This window comes from Daktulosphaira vitifoliae, unplaced genomic scaffold (assembly GCF_025091365.1).
Source record: "Daktulosphaira vitifoliae isolate Bord-2020 unplaced genomic scaffold, ASM2509136v1 Scaffold_4, whole genome shotgun sequence".
Taxonomy (NCBI): domain Eukaryota; kingdom Metazoa; phylum Arthropoda; class Insecta; order Hemiptera; family Phylloxeridae; genus Daktulosphaira; species Daktulosphaira vitifoliae.
Genome location: NW_026099575.1, coordinates 41,393,866 through 41,416,630, shown reverse-complemented (window position 1 = coordinate 41,416,630; position 22,765 = coordinate 41,393,866). Strand labels below are relative to the sequence as shown.

Below are 22,765 nucleotides of genomic sequence, written 5' to 3'. Positions count from 1 at the left end.
ATAAATCATACAAAAAGATATATGTGATTTTTAGTTATTTTTACTAAATTTTGAAAAATATATAAAAGAATAAAATGTATATATACAATTTATATAGAATCTACACATTACAAAACACTAAAATTTTTAAGCAAAATTAATCTATAATTATTATTGAACAATATGCGTTTGTATAGAAATTCTGGATCTTAGATCATTTTCTTTTATATGAACTAAATAAATATGTATGCTGCCATTTAAACAAATAAAGTTGGTTAACTTATAAAAGACAAAGGATGGTCATAAAAAGTATTTAGTAACTTAAAAATTGAAAAATATTTATTTGAATTGAAAAATAAATAATGTTAAAAAACCAACATATATTTTTTATTATTTTAGAAGAAATTTAGTGGTAAACAATAAATTAGTCACGCTGTATATAATGTAGACTAACTAAATATATAGTTTTAAGTGCTCCTAAAACTACTTATTAAGAGTGTAAATCTTTTGAAGTAATATATAATTTATCATATATAATTAGTTGAAAACATTTTATTCAAAATAAATACTCTTAGTAAAAATTAAAAACTTTCATAAACACCATAAAATAATTCGAACATGTCACATAACATAATTTGGTAGAAAAAAGACAAAATAATTGTCAATATTAAGACTATAATAACAAATACGACAAATATAATTTACAATAGTTTTACAGGCAGCCTATTTTTACGTATTCATAATGTCTATCTGAGTACGTTAAGGAAAATCGGGTCTGCATTTCAACATATTGGGCCCCTGGCTTGAAAGTCATAATTGGTAGAATCGCACATATTTTTTTTCGATTATGAGTAAAACATAACGATTGCAATTTTTCGCTCCATAAATGAGTCATACATTTGCTACCTTAGACAACTCTTGACCCCACTCCCAAAGCGGGCATGAAGACAATATTGATAAGATATTTTATTTTTTCTAATTAATGATAAATTGTATGTATTTAAAAGACAAAGGTGGTCATTAAACTAAATTAATATTTTTTAAAAATTATTTTCGACAATACTTATGATTTACTTTACCATAACATCAAAAGATAATTAGTAAATTATAAGAACAAAATCAAAAAAATTTCTTCAATAAATATTAAAATGAATTTTATTGAACTTTTTCATTAATGTGGCCATATGTTTCATTATTACTGAAAGAGCTATTTTCAATTGAAAATAATCAATAAAATAAAGTAATTTGGTGGGTTTTCCACGTTTTTCAGCATAAAAACCGATCAGAAAAAAATTTACACCATACCATAATATTCCAGGTAAAATTGTAACACTAAATGACTGGTAAAACGAAAATGTTAATAGGGAATAATTTTGAGGACAAATAGGTTGAAAAACCAAGTGACCCCTTAATTTTTATGAGAATTTTGAGGAAATATCGGTGTGTAAATTACTTTTATTTGTGAAAGTCTTTGGGGGTTACTTAAAAAACAGATAATTTTGTAGATAGAGAAAAATGAGATCCTATTTTACACTTTAATCAGCTTAATACTGTAATATGTAGTCCTTATTTACATTTGTAATAAGTGTGTTTATTAATTAGTAAGTTAATCAATGAAAAAAAAGGCAGGTGGTAAATAAATAAAAATCTGTAAGATAAATAAGACTCAAATTACTTTTATAAAAAATTGACTTTGCTTTTGTAATATTTTACTGAAAACATCGGAAAAATTAATCAGCGATCATTACAAAAGGCCCATTTGGGTGGGTGGCTGGAGATATAACCCCTCATTTGACCAATTTCCCTTCAGATATATTCATTATTATATAATAGACTTTAATTTTAGAANACTTTATGCAGTAATAAAATAATCTTACAATCATTGTTTTCAAATCGTTAAAACATAAATGAAATAAACGTGAATAGGTACATTTAGTTAGGTAACATGTTAGTACTATCTTAATTCATTATAGGTAATATATTNTCATAAATGAAATAAACGTGAATAGGTACATGTTAGTACTATCTTAATTCATTATAGGTAATATATTAAATACTAGATTGGTTGGTAAACGGTTTATTACGGAAAAATACAAATTACCAATTTCAACAGCTATAGGTTAACCCAATAAATTTCAGTTTCAACTTAGTATGTGCTATATCGTTAATTTCTGATCGATGTTTTAAATTTTATCAATAAAATTGTCGTGAAATGATAAACATTATCCTATTTATTTATTTTTGTTTTACATTTATATTCTATTTTTAAAATGATAATAGTCTCGAGCCATATTTGTATGTTTATAACTTCAGGTATATGTTTATATGTGGTATGACTGTAGAGATTAAACAAACTGATAATAGTTATTCAAAATTTGTGTTTTATGACAAACGTACCTATATTCGATACCCACGTATTACTTTTTATTTTATTCTTTAGTCTATACTCTTTAACTATTTTATAAATACGTATATGCACTAATAAAAAAACTAACAGTGGATATACGCCGTATACCCGCGTATCACTCATGATTTTATAAGTATACACAATAACAGAAAAACAAAGAAGTGGGTATACGCCGTATACCCGCGTATACGCTCCACGACACCTCTGACCCCTCATTTGACCAATTTCCCTTCAGATATATTCATTATTATATAATAGACTTTAATTTTAGAAGATAAATAAATTTAATGTTTTTTCGACAACTTTATTAGTAACTATTTTTATTCAAAGGTTATATTTAGTAGTATAGTTTTTTTTATTGACAAAAACATGTTTAATATTTGTACTATGTGTATTATAAATAAACTTGTAATATTTACATGACGTGCAAAGGTATATTAGGGAGAAAAAATCAGTAATACCCGGTGAGAATTGATTTAACTAGTCATTTTTTTATATTTTTAATGCTGCTGATAAATAATTTCTAGTCATAATACTGATATAGGTAATAAACTAGATTGCTAACTCGTGATAGCAGCTTAAGTCATTTTCTTTTAAGTTTAACATTGTCAATCATTATACTTAGTTCAGAAATTTTTTGTTATCAACAACTTTTTTGATTTGGACAAATGATTTGTATACAAAGTATAAAGTGTTAATGTTTGGCTTGAAAGAACATGTTATATCATAAACATAGAAATTAATAGACTAGGAACAATAAACATTTTACATGTATTACGTTTAGGCCAAAATGTGTTGGAAATAAGGGGATTTTTCATTGAAACATGTTTATTCGACATTAATTTTATGTAATACTTTGAAATTTATACATAAAAAAATTAAAAAATAGAATGATAATAAATAAAATAGTATAATAACACATAAAATGTTGTTGATTAATCGTCTTTTATGTAAAATATCATCATATTAATGAATTATCACTCGTTCCTAGTCTATTCTTTTATATATGTAAATGTTTACTTGCTACCACTACAGTAAAAATGATACATATACTACAGCAAATGGTTACCAATTAATGTGTACATTAATAAGTGTGCGGAGCCTAGTTTTATACATTCCCATTGAATTGATAGTGTTATCAAAGCACGTTATTCATTATTTTTGCCGCTATTGTGCTTACAAATGGTCCGTTAATGAGAGACATTATATAAAAATTGTATATATATAAAAAGTAAACAGCTCAACAATTTTACTTTAAGATTGCTCCGATATTTGCTTTAATTATGGAGGAGTATGATCAATCATCAATGTTTACCGATTTCGATACCAGTAAGTTATTTATATTTACTTAAATATTACTATAAATACATAAAATTTACCATGTTTTTTTTAAATGTTTTAATTAATTTAAATTTTGTGAGTTTTTCTTCACGAGTTGAAAAAATATATATTCTTAGGTCTCTTAAATCATAAATTGTTTTGGCATTTTATAGGTAATAATGAATCTGTTATGGATTATACAACAGATGATATAACCAAATTAAAAATAAGAAAATCACAGTTTAATTTGTCTGTTTCATTGACACCAGGAGAGCTCACTGCTATTTTTGATAATACTATTGCTCAACAAAAATCAAGTTGTATGTAACTTTTTTTGACAAAGATTTATCAATTTTTGTATGTTCATTTTTTATTTTAGCTGAAAATTGTTTGTACAATCAATTTTTGGACGTACTAAAAGCTTTTCGAATAACTTCACCACTTCAGCTTCTGGAAATTCTCCAGTATTTTATTGATATTTGTAGAGAGACTTTAGATGTCTTAAAAGATCAAAATCAAGTATGTTTGATTTCTTTATTTTTTTGTAAATGTTAAATAATTTTAATTAAATTTAGAATTCCAATTGGCTTGAACAAGAGCTTAATACATGGCGTTTATTATTAACACTTTTTCAAGTACAACATTTAGAATCCGAAAAAGTTGATAAGATAATTAGTGATCGAGAATTGTCAGATGCTTTATTTAAAGAAGATCAAAAGTTAAAAGGGGTAAATTAAATTATTTAAAAATATTTTTAACATTTCTCTAATTACATTATTACTTATCAATTTTAAAAAATTTATGTATATACTTCAATTATAAATTGTAATTTAAAGATTAAAAATGTAATATCAGAAGTTTTATTATNGTAATTTAAAGATTAAAAATGTAATATCAGAAGTTTTATTATTTTTATATTACTTTTATGTAGGGGTTTTAAACAGAGAAAATTTTTAATTTTTGTTTTAAAAAAAAATTTAAATAGAACATACTTAAATAGTACATTTGATTCTTAGTCTTGGGACAAAATTATTAAACTATTTCATAAAAAAAAATGTTGAAGAATTAATACTACTAAGATCTAGTTTGGCAAATTAAGGTTTAAAAACGCCAAGAACCAAGCTGTTATATAGTGAATTATAATTTTTATAAAATTTGCATAGTAATTATGATCAGATCTTGTGATTACTATTCCGATGAAAAATTATTATGTACCTTTATGAAAAAATGCAATGGAACTTTAAATTCTGGTACAACAAATAAAAATTTATCAAATTTTTTATAGAAGCATCTTTTTTTGTAGAAGTCAATAAAGAGCAATATTCAGAGCATATTGATTGGTAAAAAAAATTTTGCTCTGTTTAAGACCTTTATCAATTATATTTTTTATTAAATTCATATTGTCAAGCAAAGATTTAAATAGAATTTTTTTTAAGAGGTATATTAAATTTTAATTATAAAATAATACATTTTTTAGACATCAAGATTAATTATTTGTCAACTTTATCTATAATAAGATATTTTTTGAAGTAATCAATAATAATTCAAAAATGTGAGTGCATATCCTGTACTCACCCCATATTTGTCATTGTTAAAATTCTTAAACCACCTGGTCTACTATGATTTTTTAATTATATTTAAATATCTTTAATATATATTATAAGTAAAAGAAGAAATAATAATTTTGAGTTTTAATATAATTGAAGTATTAAATTTTAATTTTTATATAAGTTTTACATTATATAGTGTAGACTTTTAGTATAGTATACTAAGATATATTATAATTTGGTATGTATGTAGAATACTCTCTTCTTCTTTTTCCTCACCTTTATCTCAGCTTTCTTGGGATTGGTCACCCTTATCCTAAACTTCCACTTGACACGATATTCTATATCATCTATGTACACAACAGCCGTCCTTATATCGCATTCAATAACGTCCCTCTATCTCTTTTCATTCCACTTATCTATCTAAGTATTCTCATCTCTGTTACACTTATTCTTTGCTCTATTCTCTTGTCAACTCCATAACACTCTGAACCATACATCATAGCTAATCTCACTACAGTCTTGTAGAATTTACCTTTCATCCTTATTGAAATTCTTTTATCGCATAATACGCCAGATGCTTCTGTCCACTTCAACCACCCGCACTTAAACCAGTGTCTTACATCCTTGTCAATACCACCGCACTTTTGCACAACTGACTCTAAAAACTTTCGACCTCTCCAATCACGTTCTCCCCTATTGTTACTGATCTCCTCATTTCACCTACCTCATGTTCTTCTTTGTCAAACTTGTACTCTATATACTCTGTCCTACTTCTATTTATTCTTAAACCCTTTTCTTCAATAGCTGATCTCCACACCTCTAGTCTTTGATTAATTTCCTCCTTATTTTCTCCTACTAACACTATATCGTCAACAAACAACATGCACCACGGCACCTTTCCTTGTATTTCTCTAGTAATTTCATCCATCACTATAGATAATAAGTAAGGGTTTAAAGCTATCGATGTCTCATTTCTTATCTTCTTATCTATTACCTTTTCCCAAATCTTCATACTATGACTCATAAGCTTTGTGCCTCTATAATTTCCACATTCTTGTATATCTCTTTTGTCTTAAAATATTGGCACCACAATACTATTCCTCAATTTTTTTTTGGCATTTTACCATCTAATAGGATTTTATTAAAAAGATCCTTCAACCACCTCATGCCAACACCCCTTAGTATTTTCCATACTTCTACTGGCACTTCATATAGTCCTACTGCTTTATAGTTTTTCATGATACCACAGGATTTTTGATTCTCCTGTGTTCTTTATGTTTTTGTATACTCTCTTGCCTGGTATAACTTTACAATCTTTCACTCGCTTTACGCTCTCTCTCTTCCATATAAAATAATCAATATGTGATCTATTACTCCCACTCTTATAAGTTATATAATGTTCTTTCCTCTTTCTAAAATAAGTATAAACCACAGAAAGATCATACAATACTGCAAAATCCAGGCTTCTTTCTCCATCTTCATTCTTCCCACTAAAACCATACCCTCCATGTTCTCTATCATATCTTCTTCTCTTATTACTGACATACCTATTCATATCTCCACCTATTACCGCAGCCTCATTACCTGATATTCCTTGCATCACCTCATCTATCTCTCGAAAACACTTTTTTCTATATCATCACATCCTACTTGTGGTGAAGAGGTACTTACTATATTCAATCATTTTTCAATCAAATTAATTTTATAACTATAATTCTGTCACTTTTTGTAACTACTTCTACTACTTTATTCTTCATCTCCTTATCCATTATTGATATTTGGTAATAAATAGAGGATTCTTAACTATTTTAATTTTTTTTACTAATACACTGATTAAATTATACATAAATTTTGTAGATACAAAGAATTGTTGATTGGTTAGAACACTGTGCTGCTGAAAGTATGGAAAATGAGTTTATGAAAGACGCAAAACATTTCTCTGACGAAGGAGTTGCCTGGCCAAACACATTAGGTCAACTTTTGGTATGTTTAAATATGTACAAATTAAGTTGTGTTCTCAGTTATGTAAAATATTATATATTTTAAATTATATAATATTAATTTTTTTAAGTTAGATTTTTAATGAAACAAAGGATATATTATATAAAATATACATATTATCTATCACTTGAAAGTTACTATAAATAATTTATTACTAACATTTTTTTTTAGAAAAAACAGCTAATATATCAAAGTTCTGGTGCAATGGTTACTCAACTTGATCCTGATGCACCCCAGAGACAAAATAGATCAATTCATGATTTAGATCAAGTAATTTTAATTTTAAAAATTGTATTTTTACCTTTAAAATTTATATTAATCAAAATTATTATTTGGTTTAATAATTGTTTTTTTTAATATGAAAAATTTATTTTCATTATTAAGGTAGATGAGGACCGATTGTTAGCACAAGTATTTAGTGAAATTCGTTGTGGGCGTTTAGAAAAAGCTGAATTACTTTGCTGTCAATATGGTCAATTTTGGAGGTCAGCAATCATGGAAGGTTGGCGTTTATATCATGATCCATTTTATAAAAATAAAGAAGATCATATTTTATCTGATGAAGTTCTTGGAAATCCTAATAGGTATTTAATTTATAAACTAAATACAGCACAATTTAACTTTAAATTAAGATTTTAAATTGGAACATTTTATATTTATTGAAAATTATTTTGAGTTAATGAAGTTAAGTTTTGGTTGTGAAAAATCACTATACTTTTTGTGATTTTATAGTTCTAATCACAATTATTTCTTAGAGATATTTGGAAATCATGTGCTTGGAAAATTTCATCGGATCCAAAAAATTCAGCTTATTGGAGAGCTACAATTGGTATACTGTGTGGTAATATTGATGCAGTACTACCTGTATGTGATAAATGGGAAGATATACTTTGGGCACATCTTCATACTATAGTTAATGTAGCTGTAGAGGATCGTATACAAACTAACAGAACTAACAGTATTATTAATCTTCCTGAGCAGTATTGGGAGTATAAGTATGATTCATGTAGAGAATTAAGTATTTAGTTTAAAATCCTTTTTGCATAGGATGAATTTAGATGATATTGTTGCTGAATTGAAGTCCAATGCCAAATTATCAGTTCGCCAAGAAGCTCATAAACCTAAGCGCCAAATTCAACAATATTTTATAACAAATCAATTTAGTGAACTAATTACCACCATGGAAAATTGGGTAGAAAATAGTTTTGAATCTGATTCTCAATTTTTACGGTTACTTGCACATTTAGTTTTAATCATACGATGGGCTGGAATACACCATAATGAAAAGTCAGCCAATTCAATATTACAAAAATACATAGAAGTAATAAATTAATAATGTAACTAATATTAATATTTCATTTTGAGTTTAATAATCAATTTCAAAAATGCAGATTTTAATTCCAATGAATGATTCTATTTTGGTTGCATATTATACATCTCAACTTGAACGTCATTGTCAAATAGACACATATTCAAAGTTTTTAGAGAAAATGAACAGTCCTGAACAACGTAAACAAGGTTTATTAGCAGGGGAAAAATTTTTACTTCCTGTTGAAGAAATAACAAAACAAATCGTAGAAACTGTCAGGTACTTTTATTAGCATTACAAAAATTGTTTATACCAATGTAGATAGTATATTATACAATTTTAATTTTAAGTTAGTTATTATGGAGGTTGACATAATGCCCATTCACTCAGACCTGTTGGTCCATTGTGCGCATTAGTTTTAAGTAACATAATAGTTATATATAAATAGAAATGTAGAGTATTATTATAAATAATAAATAAAAAAATTTACACTTTCGTTTTTTTTATAACATAACAGTTTTTTATAATTTTTGAGTAGCATGATCTATTGTTTGTTTATTATAATCGTTAATTTGTTTTTCGTTATTTTTATACTTATGTTTATTTGCTATTAAATTTAAGTAATCTGGTAATGGTTTAAGGCCAAAACTATAGTAATTACATTTTTTATTTTCTAATACTTTGGCTTTAATTTTTATAAAATTTCTATTTATATATTAATAGTTGTGTATAATAATGTATGAATATTTATGAAAATTATTAAGTAAATAATTAATTAAGTTCAATAATAATTCATTTACCACATTTCGATATTATTATAGACATCGTCTGACAAAAAAGACGTCTGGTGTTGATGTCTTTACTGAAATAACTAGTGATGACCACCAACTAATCTCTGCACTAGATTGGATAATATATTATCCTCGGCAAGTCGAGGAAGCATTTGTACAAATTAACATAGTAGTTCGTAACTTTGTTGCTCAAGGAAAAATTCAAGCTGCTCGTTTGGCATTTAATAAAGTGAGTTTATTTTCTAAAATATACTATCTATAATCTATAAAACTTTGAAAACCTAAACTATAAGACAATTAAACTTATGGAATGATATTTTAGAATAAGTTATATAGTTACAAGAAAAATGAAACAATTGTCTAGATATGCACATTATTTTGAAATTTAATGACTTGGATAAATTTTTTTTTTTTTCAAACAATTTAAGCATTTATTTAATTTAAAAAAGTCGGACAGTGTGGCCAAGTTGGTAACGTGATAGTGCTTGAAACGGACTATCTCGGGTTCAAAACAATCAGTTGGGTAATTAGAATCTCTTTCTACAGCAAAAGACTAACCCATCTTGTAGTATTAGTAATTAAAAAACTTCCCCTTTGAACATTTAATAGATTTAAAAAATAATAGAAAAAAAAATTTAATTTAAAAAATAAAAACTGCTGTTAACACAAATTATCAAATTTTTATTAAATTTTATTTTTAGATTTAGTTATATATAAACTACAGAAATTTGAATACTTAGAATGATATGGGGTTCCTACTTTGAAATGTATTTGTTAAAAATCCCTTTTATAAAAGCTGATTTCCTATTTGAAGAATTTAAATACTTTTCTCGTTATGCATTGTTTTAAAAATGTTTTAACAGAAAAAATGTCATAAACAGACAAATAATTAAAAACAACCCAGTACATTCAGAATCTAGCAACAAAGTGGACACCAAAATAGATTGAAATGTTTTTGATTAAAATAATCATCATAAAAAGTTTTGATGTAATTATGCACAAAAAAAGTAAAATATAATTTTATTGTGTAGGGGTTGTTAGGCCCTACTTAATTAACCTATAATATAGATACTAATTTGTAAATAATTCATATAACTTTTAAATTTTGAAATTTTTACACAAAAGTCATACTTTTTTCTTTAACACTGACATCCATTTACACATAGAAGGCAACTCTAGGTTTAAACATTTTTTTCAATGTAAGGTATTTTATATAAGATTTAATTTAGAATATCTTTAAAGGATGCAGGTTTTCCAGAATATTTGTAAAAGATAAGTCAAAAAAACCCAGCACAGGGGGGTCGCGGCACAGTGGTGACGTGGCATAGTTGGATCAAGTATAATGATATCTGACAGTGATTAAAATCACTATCAAAAATAAACGCTTCGATGCAAATCTTTAGATAGTGTTTAATTTTAAAAAAATTGGTGTTTTATTCCAAAAGCTACTTGATCTGCTGGTTCCTTATTAATATCTCGATTAAGATAAAGTATGTCGAATGAAAAAGGGTTTATTAAAAAATATTATTTGTCATAAAAAAATTGTGTGGATCCATAAACTTTTCAATAAGTTATAGCATTATAAGTTAAATATAATATAAATAATAAAATCGAGAATTTTCACACGAAAAGAGCATTCGGTAGCCATTTTTGGCATGAAGACAAGTCCAGAGGTCAAATTTTTTTTTTTCAAATTAAAGTATATTACATTAGCTTTAATTTAAGATATATATAAAAGTGTCAGACCTTCCGGAACATTTTCAAAAGTTATGTTGAAAAAGTAAATTTGTTGTGAAAAAGTTGTCATTTTAAATCCCCCCTGTGGGCAGGTTAAGTGTCAGATTTAAAAAAAAATGTATACCAAATGATAAGTAAAGACATCAAGCATCTATATAAAAAAAAATTATATTGATATGTTCATTTTTGAAAAAGTTACGGCAGTTTTTAGTAAAAAAAATTGAAAAAATTTCGAAAATTAGCGATTTTTAAATTTGTAATTTTTTTGGAGGTTTCCCCCATTTACGGGGAACGAGGGAATTTTTTTCAATTTTTAAGGGTAATGTCTTCGACTAGATACGATTTGTGATCTTTTGACGTATCGTTGAAAGAAATCCGTTCGGTGAGAGCTGAGAAAAAGTGGTAACAGACACAAAAAAAAAAAAAAAAAAAAAAAAAAACACATCATAGTAAAACCAATACCTTCTCAGCTTCGCATCGAAGCTAAAATTAATTAGTCATGCAAAAGTTACTACTTTTAATCTTATACTGTTGTTAGATAAGAGATCTGATTTAAAAAAATCATACTACTGATACGAGTATATCTAAGGTATTCCTAAATAATTATTGTTCTATTTTTTTAAAATAAAATGTATAAATTGAGAAAATTAATTTTAAAATAAAAAGTTAAATTTTGGTAAAATCAAAATTATAACCGTAGAAATAAATGAAAACTAGAACTTAATAATTGTATGTAAAATATAGTCTGTAAACTTGTTCTTTTTATGTTGTAATTCTAAAACACTCACTAATGATTGTTTAAATTAATTGTAACTTGGCATTTATATTCTTTTTCAAATAGATTCAAAAGGAAGCAATTAAGTTATTAATTAATACATTGGATATTGATATTAATAAACTGATGAAATTGGATATACCAATATCAGGAAAAACAAAGTCTCTTCTTATGGAATATCTATCTTATAAATGTTACTTGGTATATAAGAAAACTATTATTTTTATAGTTTATCTTACTAAATTTCACTTATTTGCTTTTATTGTAAATGTAGGATGCAGAAGAAGGTTTTGCTGATTGGTTCCATGAGTATCATCAAACTAAACCTACCGAACCACCAAAACTTTCTGATAATGCTGATTATACCAAAAAGTTAGTCTATGACCACAATATGGAAGTTTACAAGTCATCATTAGAAAGTTGGAAAATATCCATCGCTAGTTCATCACAAGTAAATATTTTGATATACTTAATTTTTCTTATTAAACAGAATAGGGTTTTCTAAGTTTATTTGAATACAATAACAATGATATAAGTTGATCAACATTACTTTAATTTTGATCATAATTAAAAATCTTAACTGAGACAATTAAAGTTATTCTATATTATAAAATAGTCTGAACCACTAGTAAATAGGAATTCATATTAATTATTTTAATAATTATATTTTTAGGTCGTTATTGAACAATTATTTAATTTATTATTTTTTCCTGGTGGATGGTTAGTTGATCATGAAAATGATGATGAAAAACGTCATGAACATTTTGAACTGCTGAGAACAATATGTATCCCTAAGGTTAGTAATAGTTTATGGAATTTTTTTTAAATTAAAGATTTGTGAAATAATTTAAGTTTCTTAATAGAATTTAATGCTATTTATAAACCTTTATCATTAATTACGTCGATTAACAAATTCTACTGTTTTAATATTTACACTTATATTTAGCTATTAAAATAATTGTTTCAATATTAAAATTTAAGGGACTAGAATGCTGAATTTATTGGGCATAAAAAAAACATCATTATTTTAATATATTCTAAAAAATTAAAAATATAATATATGTTAATCATTTCAAGGTTTGGAATACACATTTTTTTTTATAAATAAATTAATGAGTGCATTCAATTTTTACAGTATGGATTATGTATGTAAAATAATTAATTTTTTACATAAAAATGTAAATTCAAAAATGCATTTGTGGACTTATTACAAAATAATTTGAGTTTTAATTTTGATAAATATTCAATGTATTATTTTCACATCCAACAATATACAGTTCGACCCACTCCATTATTTACAAAAATATTAAATTGATTATGTAATCAAGCTTATTAATAGCATCAATTTTATTTATTTTTTAATGGCAACATATATAATCTTATTATTCCTACCTTTCTTATTGGAAAGAGTTGAATTAACAAACTTACTATTTTTGATATACTTTTCTAATGTTTAATGTGTTGTAAATATTATTTTAGATTTTTATGCTTTTGCACACCATTCTACACAGTGCTGAAAAGTATATGGATTGCATTAAATTAGCCAGCTACATTACTGATGAAACCAATAATTTTTACAGGGTATTTATTTTATAACAATAACATCAAATGTTCCTCAATCCTTATATTTTTATACTAGTTAATGTTACTACAAGTTCACTAAATTTTATTTTACTAAATTTGTAATGTCATAAATTTATTTTATTAAATATAGTTTTTAATTTTTAGTTGTTCACTCAAGCTGATCTCAAAAAACTTTTTGCAAAAATATCAGAATCGTCAATTTGTTTAATGGAATCATCAAATGAATATTTAGACCCTTTGATAGTTTTAACTGATTAAAGCTTTTATTTTATTATTATAAGTTAAAATTATTTTTTTATGTGTTTAAAAATGAAGAAAAACTAACAATAAAATGTGTCATGTACATAATTTTATTTAAAAATTTATAAAACTTTATATTATTTCTAATAATTTCAGAATTCTCCATATCCTTTTATTTCATTGATATTGCTTCCAAAAAATAATAGATCACTATATTTAGCAACAAAAATTGCTTTGTCATTAATAGATTTTGGGGTTTGTTGAAGTGTTAGTTTTTTTTTCAGAAGTTTACTTTTCTGAGATTCAAAATCATTAATAAAATTTTTATCCTCAGGATTTAAATTTTTGAGTTCACCTTCTTTGTATAATTTTTCTTTAGTAGATGATTTAACTTCCTCAACAGGAGTAAAAGTATCTGTCGACCCAGGTTCTTCTTTAACTTTTTCAATAAAATGCTCAACTTTCTTATAAAATTCTGGAGGTGTATCCTTACAAAATTTTTTACCAGCAGAGCTATTTTCAATAATTGAATCAACTAATGTTTGATATTTTTTAGTAAAATTAAGTTTAGTTAACTTTTTTGTCTTCTCTTTACTAGAATGATTTTCAGAGTTATTACATATAACAGATTCGTCGTTTTGAACAGATTGTGTGTCATCATCACCATTAACTTCTAAATCATTAGTGGCAGAAGATTCTACATTACCTTTTGTTTCTATATGAATTTCATTATTAAATTTAGATTTAGACTTTTTTTTTTTAAACCTTAATTCTGACCCTTTGTCTAAATTATCTACTCTAATATTATTATTTTTATGGCTATTGTTTTGATTTTCATCTGAACTAATAATATCTTGAAATTCTACATTATTTTTATAATCAAGTTTATTTATTGGAAGTTCTATTTTTGAAGTTTTATTCTCGTTTTTTTTTTTATTAGATTTGAATTTTTTACAGACTTCTAAGTTTGCTTCATCTAATACTTGTGTTGTGTCATCAGATGTAATACTTTGTTCAAATTTTCGTTTTTTATTGAATGAAGGAGTTTCTTGATTATCTAAACATAATTCATTACTGGATTCACATATAATTTTATGTTTTTGTTTTTTTTTCTTTCGTCCATTGTTATCATCACATTCACTATCTTTTCCATCCGTTATTTCAACAACTATGTTTTCACTTTTCTCATTATTTCCATTAAAAACTTTAGACTGTCTTTTAATTTTAAAGTATTCTTTCATGTTTAAAGAATTGGACACCTGTTCTTCTTTTTTGCCTTTACCTAATATACAAGCTAACTCTTCATTTTTATATTTTGTTAAGTCCTTCCCCTTAGTAAACTTATGGTAACTAAAACACAAAAGAAAACACAAATTTTTTTTTTTTATCAAATTTTAATTTAGTATAGAATATGAAATTAGATAATGCAATCTGCTACAAAACAATACATATATTTAAAGTGACAAATTTAGAATTAAGGGTAGAAATTTAGCAAAATTATATGTTATACAAATATTGTTTAAAGAAAAAAATTAAATATAGGCCCTGCAAAAAAAAAAAAAAAATGACCACCCTATGTCTATGGAATAATAAAATATTTGGAATAATGATGTGCGATTAATTTATCTTCACAGTAGTATAGTCATATTTTAAAATTATTTTGCAAATATTTTGATAATTACATAAATATAATTAGACTTCTAAAAGTAAAATATACAAAATATTCAATGTTGGGTGAATGATTTTTTTTTTTAAGGCAATTAAAAGTATTTTAGCTTGGATGCGAAGCTGAGAAGGTATTAATTTTACTATGATGTGTTTTTTTTTTTTATTATGACTGTTGCCACTTTTTCTCAGCTCTCACTGGGCCGATTTCTTTCAAAAGTACATCAAAAGATCACAAATCGTATCTAGTTGGAGACATTANGATACGTCAAAAGATCACAAATCGTATCTAGTTGGAGACATTACCCTTAAAAATTGAAAAAAATTCCCTCGTTCCCCGAAAATGGGGTAAATATGCAAAAAANATTTTCCCTCGTTCCCCGCAAATGGGGGAAATATCCAAAAAAATTACAAATTTAAAAATCGACAAATTTTGTCATTTTTTTCACTTTTTTTTCTTAAAACTTCCATAACTTTTTCAAAAATCAACAAATCAACATAATTTTTTTTTATACTAAAACTTTAGATGTTTACCTTTCATTTGATATCATTTTTTTGAAAATCTATCACTTAACCTGCTCATAGGGGGGATTTAAAATAGAAACTGTTTTACAAAAATTAACTTTTTCAACTTAATTTTTGAAAATGTTCCAGAAATACTGCGTCCTTCAAATATATATCAAATTAAAGCTTATTTTATGTACTATAAAATGAAAAAAAAAAATTTGTCCCGACACCTTATCTTCTATGTGCAAATGGCAGTCGAAATTATAAAAAAAATGTAATATTTGCGATAAAAATCACCTTTTATAACGATGTTTTTTGTACTTAAAACTGCCATAACTTTTTCAAATATTAACTAATCAAAATAATATTTCTTTATATTGAAACCTTAGGTAATTTTCTTTCATTTGATATCATTTTTTTTTGAAAATCTAACACTTATTCTGCTCACAGGGGGGATTTAAAATAGCAACTTTTTTACAAAAACTAACTTTTTCAACTTAATTTTTGAAAATGTTCCGGAAATACTGCGTCCTTCAAACATATATCAAATTAAAGCTTATTTTATGTACTATAAAATAATAAAAAATTTGTCCCGACGACCTATCTTCTATGCGCAAATGGTAACCGTATTCAAAAATATGCTATTTTAACAAATTTTTTTTTTTAAAATTAAACACTATCTACAGATTTGCATCGAAGCGTTTTTTATGATAGTGATTTTAATCACTGTCAGATATCATCTATACTGGACCCAACTATGCCACGACACCACTGTGCCGCCACCCTACTGTGCTGGGTTTTTTTTTTATTAACTTTGATGTCTTTTTTCATCATGAAGATAAAATAAAGTCCGAAATTTTATTTTTATTTACCTACCTGTGTTAAGGATACAAATTGTTTGTCTACATTTAGTAAATCAATAGAGTGTGCACTATCAGACTTCATATATTCTGTGAATTAAGCATAACTTACTGAACTCTTGATCTAGAATTTAAAGAATTTTCAACAAGAGATTTTTTACTATTGAGATCAGATTCTGTTACAGGTTGACTATCATAATTTTTGGCTAGCTGTGAAAGTAAATGTGCATAATCTTCCCCAGCTTTAAACCAATCATCAGCATCGTGTGCAACAAATCCAAGACCTAAAATAAAAAAAGCAAATATTTTAGTAGGTTCATTCAACATAGTATATAGGATAAGTCACAAAGTTATGAAAAATCCAATAAATTTTAATCCAATTAACATTTATCAATTTGTTAAATTTTTTTTAATTTATTACCTTCTTAGACTACATTTAAAGGGTATTTTGAATTATTTATCAATAATGAGAAAATAATTTTTTTTATTCTTTATTTTATTTAAAAATTTTAAATGACCATTTTTAGCATTATTTTTACAAAACAATTTGATGGGTTGATAATAATTTTAGAACAAGTATTCATTAAATTACAAGCATATTAATAAATTTAATGAGTATGGAATGAGGGCGGAGTATATATATATATATCAATACAGGCTACATACCGTATTATATTAACATGCTTGTAACTCAATGAATACATTTCTCCAAATTGTTATCAACCCATCAAAATGGGTATTTTGAATAGTCAGAAGTTACACAAAAAGTCATTATCAGGTGAACAAGCAAGTTACGGAACAATATTTGTTGAATTTTTAGCAAATTGCTTGCTAACAACACTTAAATAAGATTACTTGTTAACATTTTGGCTTGGCGGAAGGAATTCAGAATGTATCAAACCACAATAATTGAAAAAAAACTGTTAATATAACCTTGATTTAAGAGCGACTTTGACATGATTTTTTTTGGTTTCAGTACAAAATTTGCTCAATTGATCGGTTGTTTCGGGGCTGTAAGTGTAGATGCAAGTCTTGTCTTCAGTTATTTTGCATTTCATTATATCCTAATAGTCAGAAAGCATTGTTTCACAGATCCTAACAAGAAGGCCTTTTTCAAAAAAATTGAATGATTTTGGAATCATTTTAAATTTGACTCTTCTCAAGCCTAATTCTTCATTGAAAACCACCTGTACGGATCCAAATGATATACTCAAATTATCAGTAATATCTCTAATAGTCAATCGAAAATTTCAAAGTACCATTTTTTTGACTTGCTTGATGGGATGTTCATCAGTATGTTTTTAGCCAATTTGATACCACATTCTTTGAAGACGGAGTCTGATCCCCAAAGGGTTTCCGCAGCCAAAATTCCATTCCTCAAACAAAATTTAATGCAATTTCTTTGTTCAATAAAGACAGTAAAAATTGCAGAATTTACTTTAAGCACTTTATGAAGCATACCTCAAACACTAACGAATACATTTTGATGTGAAATTTGACACAGATTTCACTAACAATACTACCAACTTACAGAAAAAAAAATACTAATTGGAAAAACGCTATTTAAAAGTAAATAATCACAAATATACTTTAAATGTAGTTTAAAAAGGCAATAATTTATCAAAAAAAAATTTAATAAAATAATAATTGGATTAAAAGTTATTGGATTTGTCATATCTTCATGACACATCCTCTATACATGTGATCTAGTATTTCAAAATATATACATAAAGTTTTATCAATATCCTAAGTCAGTATAAATAATGAAAAGTTTAAAAAAATGTAATAAATTATAAGACAAATAACAGTCTAGGTATTTTGTAGAAGTTATTGGGAATACTATTTATACCCCATAAAATATTGAATTAAGTTTTGTCACCTGCTATTTTTTTAATTATATAATTTTTTTACATCAAAAATAAAGATATCTTGTGAAGTGTCTGTAATAAATAAATAAATACTACTTGGAATGTATCCAAGTCAAAAAATTCTGAATACTAACATATTTATCTCTAAAAAAAATCAAGTATACATTTGAATGATTTATTTAAGACATAAACATAAAATGTTAAAAGAGAAGTCTCATTTATGTAACACATAAATTTACTTAAAAGTATTTGTATTATGAATTTTAATTTATAGTAATAGATTAATTCAAAGTTGATTTACCTGTTGGAGTAACTTTGTGTTGAATTTTTATATTTTCAGCTATTCCTTGATTATTTATTCCAAGGCCAGATCCTTTTGTCCAACCCATTTTTTCTAACATTTTTTGGCCAAATTTCGAATCGTCTATTAAAAAAGTATGCTATACATCTTATTTGGTATGACAAAATACCTGAATTATAATATAGTAAAATATTTTTGATAATGTTTACAAATAATACTTGACAAGAAAAATTTGCAACTTAAATAACAATTGATGGTTTATTATGATTTCATATTCATGACAATATCATACTTATATTTAAATTAACGAAGTATTAATGTGAAATTTTTAGTTCAATATACTTGAAAAAATATGTAATTACAGAACTTCTTAATTTTACCATTAGTCCAATGATTTGGAGCCGATAAATTAATACTGTGCATAGGATTTCTTCTTCTTCTTCTGGATTCAGCTAACATATTTCAATTTTTTGAAAAACAGTTGGAAATTAACTAAGATAATTGTTCAATTACAAAGGTATCATAAATTAATCAAATTTATTTGAAAAATCACGTGAGACTTTATTATTTTCAATTATAATCTAAAAACTATTATCTATTTATCAAATTTTTATTGATAATATTATTTTGTAACAATAATTTATATTTTATTCTCTTTGGAAAAAAATAACCTGGTTGCACTGTTTTAATATATATATATTTTTTGAGTCTGTTTTAAATTACAGTGTGTTCGTATTGACTAGTACAACATAATACTAATTTTCGTTCCCGGCCCTGTAGTTATCGTGTACTTTCTTTTACGTTTACCTGTGTATGTCAATTATTTCCTACGTTCCGTATTCGGAAAATTAATTCTTTATTAACTTTAAGACCCGGCATTAAATAATACTGTAAGTATATTAAACCTAATAGTTTTATCTTTCATTAATTTTACATAAATATATGATTTATAAAATTTATATAAAAATTTTTTTGATATTTCACATGGCTAACCTCAAATTTTGCTGAATATCCTAATATACAATATTGTGTTAATTAAAAACCTTATTCTTCAAAATTCAACTTTTTACATTATTCTGATTAATTAATGAGTATATAACTTTATACCTTTGATTAATTTTTTTTTATAATTCTATAATATTTAAGGTAATAAAGTAATTTAGGGCTTTAATGTCTGCCTCAGTAAAACCTCACTAAATATATTACTGTAGTGTCTTTTATCCTATAAATACACTTTTCTTTGTAAATATCAACTATTTAAAAAATAGAAATTTAATAATTATTTTAGATTAATCTTACATATTTGCTGATATAATTTTACTTGAGTTAAATATGAGATAAAATCTAAAATTTATATTAATGTAAACTTAAAATTAGATGACCAATTATTTTTATTATTGTCCATTGTATAATATACTATTTTTTTGAGAATTATACTGTTGTAAATGATAAATATTGAATAGATGTAATGTTACAAGTTAATCCTATTTTTTTTATACTATTTTATTTAGGCTTAAATGGCTGAAGAAGATTGGGGAGATGTTCAGATGAGCAATGTTGATTCCGCTCCTGTACAAGTAGCTGCTGATTTGCCCGAAGTAAAATTATTTGGTAGATGGAGCTGTGATGACGTTGAAGTTTCTGATATGTCTCTTCAAGTATGTTAAAAAAAAAAAAAATGTGTTTATATGTAAAACTACATATATTATATAATTTTATTTACTATGTGCAGAATGAGCTTACTTTTTTTAATTATTTAGACTTACATTTTTTTGTGTTGAGAGTCATGTTTCAAATAAAATAATGATAAATTTTATGCATTTCAATGACTGTTCTTAAAATTTCCATCAACTCATTTTTTGTGTTATATTATGAGTTTATTGAAGTATATTTATATAGTATGTGTTACAATAACTGTTTTTGAGTTTTATCAACAATTTTCTTCAAATTCTTAAATTATCTTTATTATAATTTATTTTAAAAGCTTACTATTTATTGATTTTTTGCTCATTATGAAATATGCACATTATATATACAAAGTTTTTCTTTTACAACACCTCATTTATTACCTTTAAAAATAAAATATAAATTAATAACTTTAACAAAGTTTTATAGTTGCGATAAGATGAAGTCTTCTAGGTGTTTATAGTTCTTTAAGGCCCATCATCATGGTAACATATTTTTTTCATCACTCTATATTTTGAACATTCTTCTGCGTTCATTACATTCAGAAGTTTTTAGTCTTCCTGTATTCTATTCTGTATATTCTTTCTTTGTCTAGGCCATCCTCTATATCTCTAATTGTTGAGATTCCTTTGAGTTATTCTGAGCCTTCTGATCTCCATATGTGGCCAGCCAATTTACCCTTATAATTTTTAGGGTCCCAATAATAGTAGGTTCCTTACAAAGATTATCCAATTCTTTTTTTCTTATTTCATACTATCCAACATTATTTTTTTATAGTTACTCATGAACCATAAATTGCATTTCATTCCATTTTATAACCACTAAATATTGAATAAAATTAATTCAATTTAGAGGATTTTTTTTATGATTATCATGGTGCATAAGAAACTATTAAACTTTTTTTAAAAAGAGTTTTTATTTTACATTACATTTTTGAAAATGGTTAAAGTATTGTTAAGAAATCAATCTATATAGAACTTGTATATATTTTAATAAGTAAATTTTTTTAGGATTATATTGCGGTTAAAGAAAAGTATGCTAAATATGTACCTCATTCGGCTGGTCGTTATGCTGCTAAACGGTTCCGTAAAGCTCAATGTCCAATTGTTGAACGTTTAACTAATTCATTGATGATGCATGGTCGTAATAATGGAAAGAAATTAATGGCTGTTCGTATTGTAAAGCACTCTTTTGAAATTATCTATTTATTAACTGGGGAAAATCCATTGCAAGTACTTGTTAAAGCAATTATTAATAGTGGACCCAGAGAAGACTCTACTCGAATTGGTAGAGCTGGTACTGTTAGACGTCAAGCTGTAGACGTTTCCCCACTTAGACGTGTTAATCAAGCTATTTGGTTACTATGCACGGGATCCCGCGAAGCTGCTTTCAGAAATATTAAAACTATTGCGGAATGCTTAGCTGATGAGCTGATAAATGCTGCTAAGGTATAATTCTTTGATAAAATATTCTATTTAATTTTTATCTTAATATTGGTTATTTATTTTAGGGTTCATCAAACTCATATGCTATTAAGAAAAAGGACGAACTGGAACGTGTTGCTAAGTCTAACCGTTAACTTCCATCTTATTATTTTATTTTAAATATACTTTTGTGTATTTCTACATTAATTTGTATTTATTTCTATTTGAATTGTGTATTTATTTTCAATTATTTATCATCGTAAGTAGATAGAGCTTAAAAAACTGGAGCTCTTGAACTATTTTCAATTTATTATTAGTTAACAGAATTTAAAATTCAAAAGGGTTAATGTAATTTCCTTTTTTGTATGTTTTGGAAGGAATATTCATTATAAATTCTGTGAATTGAACTTAAGGATATTGTAGCCTAAAGATACAAGAGAAGTAAATTATGGAGTAAAAACTAGTGCCTCATTTTTATAGTTTTTTGTAAAATTATATGTCTGGGGAACCAGAGAATGAATGTAATTATACAATACACATTTCTATTTTGTTCTAAATCGCCCTATTGAATTAGATTAGTGTCTTGTGATAAGTATTGCTATAGTGAGATATTAAAAACATGCCTGTTTCACCAAATTTTTTATGGGATTTAATAATATATTAGATTGGCTGCATTGTTCATAATTTCTTAAAACAATTTTCTTGTAGAGTTGTACTATTAATATTATAAGCTTAATACTATTCACCTATTTTGAAAAGAT

At 25.5% G+C, this 22,765-nt stretch overlaps 3 protein-coding genes across 5 annotated transcripts; 2 read left to right on the top strand and 1 right to left on the bottom strand.

Moving 5' to 3' along the window:
- Positions 1–3,530: 3,530 nt before the first annotated feature.
- Positions 3,531–13,810, top strand: LOC126905630 (nuclear pore complex protein Nup107). Its single transcript, XM_050685522.1, has 16 exons — positions 3,531–3,715; positions 3,880–4,026; positions 4,086–4,225; positions 4,282–4,434; positions 7,114–7,239; positions 7,429–7,527; positions 7,642–7,841; positions 8,013–8,252; positions 8,305–8,578; positions 8,649–8,845; positions 9,388–9,586; positions 11,936–12,070; positions 12,144–12,320; positions 12,543–12,665; positions 13,349–13,450; positions 13,598–13,810. Exons 1-16 carry the CDS (start codon positions 3,670–3,672, stop codon positions 13,709–13,711), a joined length of 2,472 nt encoding a protein of 823 aa, XP_050541479.1. The 5' UTR covers positions 3,531–3,669; the 3' UTR covers positions 13,712–13,810.
- On the bottom strand, positions 13,786–19,477 carry LOC126905636 (uncharacterized). Of its 3 annotated transcripts, none has more exons than XM_050685544.1 (4): positions 19,275–19,477; positions 18,895–19,017; positions 16,838–17,009; positions 13,786–15,043 (listed from the first exon to the last, which is right to left on the bottom strand). In XM_050685544.1, exons 1-4 carry the CDS (start codon positions 19,351–19,353, stop codon positions 13,846–13,848), a joined length of 1,572 nt encoding a protein of 523 aa, XP_050541501.1. In that variant the 5' UTR covers positions 19,354–19,477; the 3' UTR covers positions 13,786–13,845. The 3 variants fall into 3 exon arrangements, with proteins under 3 accessions (XP_050541501.1, XP_050541503.1, XP_050541502.1); XM_050685546.1 differs by lacking the exons at positions 18,895–19,017; positions 19,275–19,477 and adding exons at positions 17,581–17,912; positions 17,985–18,618; XM_050685545.1 differs by lacking the exons at positions 18,895–19,017; positions 19,275–19,477 and adding exons at positions 17,659–17,912; positions 17,985–18,618.
- Positions 19,478–19,617: 140 nt separating this feature from the next.
- Positions 19,618–22,205, top strand: LOC126905653 (40S ribosomal protein S5). Its single transcript, XM_050685585.1, has 4 exons — positions 19,618–19,784; positions 20,406–20,552; positions 21,591–22,028; positions 22,091–22,205. The coding sequence occupies exons 2-4, from the start codon at positions 20,412–20,414 to the stop codon at positions 22,157–22,159; spliced, it is 648 nt and encodes a 215-aa protein (XP_050541542.1). The 5' UTR covers positions 19,618–19,784; positions 20,406–20,411; the 3' UTR covers positions 22,160–22,205.
- Positions 22,206–22,765: the final 560 nt, after the last annotated feature.

Bases quoted from the DNA above. Each gene is read 5' to 3' on its own strand.
- LOC126905630 (XM_050685522.1), top strand. From the start codon at position 3,670: ATGGAGGAGTATGATCAATCATCAATGTTTACCGATTTCGATACCA. The intron at 4,226-4,281 runs GTATGTTTGATT...AATTAAATTTAG, and splicing joins TCTTAAAAGATCAAAATCAA to AATTCCAATTGGCTTGAACA. The intron at 7,842-8,012 runs GTATTTAATTTA...ATTATTTCTTAG, and splicing joins GTTCTTGGAAATCCTAATAG to AGATATTTGGAAATCATGTG.
- LOC126905636 (XM_050685544.1), bottom strand. From the start codon at position 19,353: ATGTTAGCTGAATCCAGAAGAAGAAGAAGAAATCCTATGCACAGTATT. The intron at 19,018-19,274 runs GTAAAATTAAGA...CTTTTTTAATAG, and splicing joins TCCAAATCATTGGACTAATG to ACGATTCGAAATTTGGCCAA. The intron at 17,010-18,894 runs GTAAATCAACTT...TTTTTATTTTAG, and splicing joins ACACAAAGTTACTCCAACAG to GTCTTGGATTTGTTGCACAC.
- LOC126905653 (XM_050685585.1), top strand. From the start codon at position 20,412: ATGGCTGAAGAAGATTGGGGAGATGTTCAGATGAGCAATGTTGATTCC. The intron at 20,553-21,590 runs GTATGTTAAAAA...AAATTTTTTTAG, and splicing joins TTTCTGATATGTCTCTTCAA to GATTATATTGCGGTTAAAGA. The intron at 22,029-22,090 runs GTATAATTCTTT...TATTTATTTTAG, and splicing joins AGCTGATAAATGCTGCTAAG to GGTTCATCAAACTCATATGC.